A 7,791-nucleotide genomic window follows, 5' to 3' on the forward strand; every position below is an offset into this window, starting at 1 on the left:
CCAAAAATTCCTTTGGCCCCATCTGGCCACCCCATCAACATTTTCTGGAGGCGCCCCTGCCTAAAAGGTGAAACTAATCTACTCACTCCAGCCTTTATTTGTTACAACTGTGGCTGACAGCTGATGAATCCAGAACACCTGCAGAGGGTTCCTGGGACTTTAGATGGTCTTGCAGTCTGAGCTGGAGTGGACGTTTGCATCAGATTCTAGTTTGTCCAGTTTCACCTGTAAGCGACCCTCTTCAGACTAGCCATTAGCTCGTCAGTCCAGTCAGAGCTCATCTCTTTTTCTCCAGACTGAGGTTGTTCAGAGAGCTGTCTGCAGGTCGTGGCATTTCCACAGAAAGCCTGAGAACCGCATGACTCTGTGTGTTTATTTAGCGTTGTCAAGGTTAGCCCTCAGTCGTCAGCTCCGTGTCGTTGTCACTGTAAACAGCTCCACGGTGGAGTCTTGTTGTTCGTATCAATATGAAGGGAGTTCGGTTTGCGACGCACTTCCAGGAAGATCTCTCTGCCGCCGAAACGTTGGCTCCAAAGGTGAGTCGTGTGTTTGGAAAGGATGGATTAAACATATGGACTGAATGTGACTCACAAGCAAGGACAAAGTGACAAAGACTGCTGAACAGAGCTGAGAGGAACCGGTCCCTGATGATGGGGAGAGCAGCCTTTGCTTTAGGATGCCGGGCTGCCAGATTAGCCGATGACTGGAAGGACTTTGTGGGATTACTTCTCATGAGCCTGTCTGCAGACTGAGGTGACCCCAGTCTTTATCCAGAGGGGCGGCCCCTGATAGGTCATCTCACCTGAGGATAAACACACCTTTATGTGTGCTGTCATGAGCTTTCTTGTCCCTATTTCCTGTTTTAAGCTGAAACAATGGACCTGTTTCTCCTGATGGGGCCTATTGATGACTGTACAGCAGCTGCCTGCAGTAAAATGAGCCAGAATTACCCAGAATGCCCCAGCGGCGCCACACGGACGCACTTACGACTCATTAGCTTTGACTGAACTTGGCTGAGTGACGCGTGCGTTAATGGTTCGCTCCTTTTTGTTTGGCTCGATGATTGTTAATGGTTGACAATGAGCATCTGCACTTTTGTCTCGCTTGATTACAGCATCAGTGGTGAAGACCAAACTCCACGTCTGCCTCGTGGCTGGTGCTTAAAGCTCTGCTGTTCATCAGGATGAAAGGATGCTGCTGCTGGCTGTTATCACACATTCACCAGCCACGTCATGCACACCGTCCTGCCACCACGTCAGACCCCTTTTTGCCACCAGAACCACCTTCATTATTTTTGTCACAAATCTCTCAAGGTTTTTGAAATATTCCTAAGAAGTTCTGGTCCATGACATCACCACACAGATCCATCCACGACCTGAACCTCCCATTCCACCACATCCCAAAGGTTCTGGACTGGACTCAGATCTGGTGACGGTCATGTCCTAGAAACCAGTTAGAGGTGATCTGAGCTTTGTGACGTGGTGCATGTTCCTGCTGGAAGCAGCTTCAGAAGATGGGCTAGGGTTAGGCTGCAGCAGAAATCCAGACTCATCAGACCAGGAAAGGGTTTTCCAGTCTCTTCTGGTCTAGTTCTGGTGATCCTGGGTGAGATCAGCTGGTTCTGAGATGCTCAGACACGTGTGTCTGCTGTCAACAACCACGTCATGTTAAAAGTATCTTCTCTTCTCATTGCTAACCTCGGTTAAACTTCACCAGTGATCTGACGGCCCTCAGAGCTAACTTAGTGTCCAGAATCGAACATGAACATGTTCTAATCAGAGCTGGGCTCGGCACGAGTTCAGAACCGGGTCAGCTCTGCTGCTGGAGGAGCTCTCCTCCTGTCTACTCATGAGAGTCCTTCTAACCCTAACCCTAACTGCTGCCTGCTCCTTACGAACACCTCCAAACACAACAACTAGAAGCTATGCTGGGACTCTGACTCGATGCTAATGCTAAACAACAAGCTACGACGTAAACACCTAATCTGATTCCCAACAGCCACAAGGCATGGCTGAGATCCCGACGCTTTAATGACCTACAACCACAGGCTGTGACACGAAGGACGTTTCACCCACTGACACGTTCAAATTGCTGTTGCAAAACTTTGTTGCACAGTTTTGAGCTGAAGATGGTGGTTGTTCAGGAGTGAGGGAAAAATGGACGTGAGATCGACAGGCGGATTGGTGCTGTGTCTGCAGTGGTGCGGGTGTTGTGGTGAAGAGAGAGCTGAGCTGGCGGGCAAAGCTCTCGATTTACCGGTCGATCTATGTTCCGACCCTCACCTATGGTCACGAGCTTTGGGTAGTGACAGAAAGAACGAGATCGCGGATACAAGCGGCTGGTACAGGGCACACCTTTAGAGATGGGTTGAGAAGCTCGATCATCCGGGAGGGGCTCGGAGTAGATCCGCTGCTCCTTCACGTCGGGAGGAGCCAATTTATTACATCAAGACTGGATTACTGTAATTCATTACTCTCAGGAAGTCCACAGAATGTAGTTAAAAGTCTTCAGCTTGTCCAAAATGCTGCAGCTAGAGTTCTAATGAGAATTAAAAAGAGAGATCATATCTCTCCTGTCTTAGCTTTCCTACATTGGCTACCTGTTAAATTCAGAATAGATTTTAAGATCCTTCTTCTCACATATAAAGATCTTAATAATCAAGCTCCATCATACATCAGTGACCTGATTGTTCCATATGTTCCTAACCGAGCTCTTCGCTCTCAGACTGCAGGTTTACTGGTGGTTCCCAGAATATCTAAAATTAGGATGGGAGGCAGATCTTTTAGTTATCAGGCTCCTCTCCTGTGGAACCAGCTCCCAGCTTTAGTCCGTGAGGCAGACTATGTCTCTTGACTGGCCAGAGAATGCTTTAGGATTCCCCCAGAAGAGCTGGCCCAAGTAGTTGGGGAGAGGGAAGTCTGGGCATCTCGGCTTAGGCTGCTGCCCCCGCGACCCGTCTCTGAGAGTCTCTGACTTTGGGAACCAGCTTGTCTGGGGCACAGATGAGGATCTCAGAATGCATCGCTCTGTAAACTCACAAACTCATATAATTGTCGAGATGAGTCGTAAGCTTGGAACTTTGGCTGAGATTCAGGCTCTGGCACAGAAGGTGGATTCCGTCAAGGAGCGAGTGGACAGATCACCACGGATTGGAATAGATTGATAACGCCATTATTGGATCTAGAGGGGTTGAAGACCAACAGAACACTAAGGTTGAGAGGAAATTATCTCTGCCTGTACACAAAACAATTCTTGCTATCTGAATCTGGTGCCCTTGAATCCTGTTGGGCTGAAGTGAAAACTCCCCCCTCAGAAGAAATGTGGAATGCTGCGGTCGCTATGGAAACTCTTTCTCCCTATCCCAGCCTGGGCGGGACTGTGACCGGTGCAAGCCGTGGAACCGTATCTAGGAGTCACTGTGCTCTCTAACCCATTATCTCCCTCCCCTGTCCAAACGGAGGTGATGAGCGCTGCTCTTGCAGCTGCACTCTCTGAAGTGAGGCGAGTCCCAACCCTACCTCCCCACCTAGTGAACACTTATGTTGTGTATTGTGTGAAGTCTGTGTGCATATCTGTCTGAGGTGTTTTTTTTTTTGTTTTTTTTTTTTGCACAGCAAAGCTACCCTCTCTGTTGAGGGTAACTCTGAAGTGCCTTTTTTTCCTTCCCTCTGACTCTATCCTCATATAAACCCTCTTGATCTATTACGGTGGCGCTACTCGGGTTGCGAATGTCCACAGTCACCAATTCCTGTCCGTCTATGTATGTATGTCTGATCTCAGAATTGTGTTGTACTGAAACTCTAATTTCCCCCTGGGATTAATAAAGTATTTTTGAATTGAATTTGAATGAGGATTTACTCGCTTCTGACACAGCCCCTAGTGGATGAGAGTGGAACTGCAATTTTGTTACTTCCTGTTTTGCTTCATATCCAGACCCGAATTATGGGGGCTTGATTTGCCCTCATGATTGGGGAAGGGGCGAATTTTTTTGTAACTCTTTCGTTTAGATGTAATTAAAGCTTGAAATTATGAATAATTAGGAGTGTGTCCTTTGGATCGACAAGTAGCAGATGAGCCATCAGCGTTAGTGCTAGCAAGCTAGCCTTCTGCTTGCTCCAGGTAAAGTTTCAACCTCAGCCTCATGTTAAAAGTACAGACTAGTAAACAGCAGGTAACAGAGTAGGTCAACCTCGGTTTTCTGGCTAAAAAACACCAGCCAACCTCAGTTAGCTTCAGTTAGCTTGTAGCTAAATAAGCTCTGAGTTTGATGGCTGTCAATCATCCGCCCCCACCCTCACAGCCCCGCTCTCACCTCCATTTTTGCACTTTTTGGGAGTGACGAGACGCATTGTTGCGGACAAGGTGGTGGTGGTGGGAACCGCCCAACGGGCTTCAGTTTAGCTCTTCAGAAACCTGCAGCAGGTGATGGCGTGGATGGTTTACGGTTACAACCTGGCTCAAGGGCTGCATCAAACGAGCACGAGGACCTGAGAGATCCTTTAATCTGCCTGAAACTGGTCAGGACGTGTTCGGTTGAAAACACATGTAACTTTCTGGCTCCGGGAACTGTGTGGGTCATGTTGAGGTAACTGAGTGTCCAGTTTGTCCTTCAGAGGCCACATTAGTGGATTAGACCTGAGTCGGTGACTGTGTCACGGATTACAGCTTGTCCAAGAGCAAGACGCCGCCCACAGATGACTCATCAGTGAGGTCACTGCTACATGTGCAACAGTGCACATTTTGGTTTTAGCAAAGAAATAATCTTTGGTGCAACAAAAGAGTCACAACAGCATTTTATCTTTAAAAACTGTATCAAACATTTTAATGACACGGTGTCACTGCAACAGAAATAAAAACAGAACCACAACTTTACAACCGAAAATGCATCCCATAATTTGCAGCATCCACTCAAAATTAAGTCAGACCAATAGATCCTAGAGCTATGTGATGAGTCGATCTAAATCCTCAGACGTTCACGTCCGCTAAAGCTCCCATGACAGAGCGGGACGAGCTGTTACTGAGCGGCTAAAGCCTGATGACTGACCTCAGCTGATGTGTGGGAAGTACTGAGAGGTGTTAAGCAGGAAATCGCTTACCCAGCAACTTGTAACCCTACAGTTCAACACATCACTTATTTACTTACAACAAACACTTGCAGGATTTTCCTGTTTATTTAACAGAACATTTCACACAGTTACTGGTGCAGGGGTGCCTCCAGGGGGTTCTCAAAAGGGGGCGGACTGGGGTGGCCGGATGGGGGCCACTCGAACACAAGAAACAACAACAGAAGTTTAGGAGTTTAATTACAAAATACTGCAATGAGGGAATACGAAGCTGACTGTAAAGCAAACACTAAAAAACTATGAGATTTAATAAAGCGTAGCTCAAATTTAGCTCCTAAAATTAGTTTTAGCCGTATTTGTACAAAAAAAATCCCACTGTCATATAATAATATTAAAAGTAAAAATAAAAAAAAACCTCAAACATATAAAAGTTTTACATAAATGCTAGAATCTAGTTATTAATCTAACTAAGTTCAAACTAAATAATTAGCAAAATAACAGATTTTAGTCTTCAGATTTGAAAATTTTAAAAACTTACATTTAACTAATTTTTTACTCTACGAATTTCTTATTAATTATATAATTTGAGGCTAAATGTGGCCAAAGAGAAATCATTTTTATTGTTGACAATCAGCTCCCCATGTTTTAATGTAAACCTACTTCTTTGCTTATTTTACAGACTTGTTTGTGACTTAAAAACAGAAAAAAATTACGTTACGCTTAAATAAATGAATCTTGCAGCTCACTGAAGCTGTCTTCTCCTCTCTTTCATTCATTAATATTATTTTGCACATGAGACTGTCTGATCAAGAAGGGCCCCCAGTGAGGGAGATGTGGGGGCCTCGCCGTGGGGGCCCCCCTAACTCTCACTAAGGGGGGCGCCACTGCTTCACTGAGATAAGAGTCATAAGTCAACTTGCTCGTCAGTCTTTGCCAGAGGCAGGGTCAATGGATGCTGCGGGAAGCGGATGGCCTCGCTGTTGCGGCGCATGTAGGCGTGGCCGCTGATTGGATACCACATCTCCGTGAAGGTGAGGTTGGCCACGGTGACGGCGCAGCGGCCCAGCACCTTGAAGCCTGATTTGCGGTAGAAGGGGATGAGGAAGTCCTCGCACATGAGCACGGCTCGGCGCACGTTGGGCAGGCAGCGGAGATACTGCAGGTAGCGCCACATCAAGATGGGGCCCTTCCCCTGTTGCCTGAAGGTGCGATGGACCGCCAGGACATGGATGTGCACGGTAGAGCCACGTGGCTTGTGGAGTGTCAGCGCTTCCTAGGTGGAAAACAAGAAGGTGATATGAAGTTTTGAATTTTTCTCATAAGGCGATGATATCCTGAATCTCTCACTGTGGCGAGCCTGTCCTGGTCCCACAAGGACCCGATGATGAAAGCCACCAGCCGCCCCTCCTCGAACCAGCCCATGGACAGCTCCGGACACAACGTGAGGAAGTGACGCACTTCGTCCAGGTGGAGAGGACACTCACCTGACACTGAGATAAAAGCTGAAAAAGGACAGACAGGAAGAGAGTTACCTGTGCGTAAAAATGATTTGGCACTAGTTTTACGCACGCACTTTAGGCATCTCCCATGAACGTCCTGCGAACGTTTCCACCGTGAAAACTAGTTAAACAAGTTAAAGCTTGAATGTACGGATCGTGTACAGTGTGGCGCATCTCCAGGTGCGGATTTGCGTCACTTACCCTCCCTTTCGATCTCAAAGACGCTGATGGCATCTTGCGTGTTGAGCGGCCGCACCTCGCTAGCGGGCAGCGTGTGTCTCCGCTGGATTCCGGGCGAAACCGATGGTGAAGTCTGCATTGGTTTGATGAGAGCCTGTGCGCCCACCACAGACATCATACGACGGAAACTCTTCTCTCCGCCCAGAAGTGTGCAGCTTCTCCCGCGTCCTGGTCTCCCCCCTCCCCGCTGAGCAGGATCACCTCCGCGGATCCTGCGAGGAGAACAGGATGCACGGAGCCGCGTGCGTATTTATGGAGCAGCTCTCCTGGGACTGATTCACCCGCTCATTTGCATTTGAATATTTGATGGAAAGAATGAATCAAAGTGGTAACCGTCTGTTTGCGGAGCCCTGCAATTAATCCGGATACTAAACTCGACAAATGGACATCAATTACAGATCAGACCAGCAGCTGGGTTTATTTATAGAAGCTTTGTGGCAAAAGTTTGAACAGCTGCGCTGTAATTAATCCTCTAACACGTCCGCAGGCTTCAGACACGAAGAGGGAAGGCGTTTCTGTTCCAAAAGCAACAGGCTGCACGAGGAGACTTACCAGAGAGAGAGAGAGGATCAACCTGAAGATGGACGAACTGACAGGGTGAGCAGCTCTGCTGCTGTCTTCATCATTACTATGAGTCACGTGATGAAGGATTAAAGGAGTAGTTTCTATAACTACATTCAACACCTACCTTATCCCCTCTGTGGGAGAACACACACACACACACACACACACACTTGTATCTGGAGATTGTTGCTTTTACAAGTTAAAATTTTAATTTTTATAAAACAGATTTTCAAATAATTAACCTTCTTTTGTCATCATTTTATTAGGAAGCTGTAACAGTTTTACATCAAACACTCAACAAACTTCTTGTTTATAAGATATAACCAACTCATCCTTCCACTGGTGAGTAAGTCCATCCATCCTACTCTAGTCAGAGACAAGTCTCTTAAGGTTAGCCCCTAAATCCATGACGCAGTATTTGAAGT

The 7,791-nt window shown here is 47.0% G+C and overlaps 1 protein-coding gene across 2 annotated transcripts; it reads right to left on the minus strand.

The window, feature by feature from the left end:
* Window positions 1-5,152: 5,152 nt before the first annotated feature.
* On the minus strand, window positions 5,153-7,458 carry LOC107376253 (serotonin N-acetyltransferase). Of its 2 annotated transcripts, XM_070542091.1 has the most exons (4): window positions 7,355-7,458; window positions 6,764-7,014; window positions 6,411-6,565; window positions 5,153-6,336 (listed from the first exon to the last, which is right to left on the minus strand). In XM_070542091.1, the coding sequence occupies exons 2-4, from the start codon at window positions 6,918-6,920 to the stop codon at window positions 5,968-5,970; spliced, it is 681 nt and encodes a 226-aa protein (XP_070398192.1). In that variant the 5' UTR covers window positions 6,921-7,014; window positions 7,355-7,458; the 3' UTR covers window positions 5,153-5,967. The 2 variants fall into 2 exon arrangements, with proteins under 2 accessions (XP_070398192.1, XP_015800747.1); XM_015945261.3 differs by lacking the exon at window positions 7,355-7,458 and having other exon boundaries at window positions 6,764-7,049.
* Window positions 7,459-7,791: the final 333 nt, after the last annotated feature.

This window comes from Nothobranchius furzeri, chromosome 12, assembly GCF_043380555.1.
Source record: "Nothobranchius furzeri strain GRZ-AD chromosome 12, NfurGRZ-RIMD1, whole genome shotgun sequence".
NCBI classification, from domain to species: domain Eukaryota; kingdom Metazoa; phylum Chordata; class Actinopteri; order Cyprinodontiformes; family Nothobranchiidae; genus Nothobranchius; species Nothobranchius furzeri.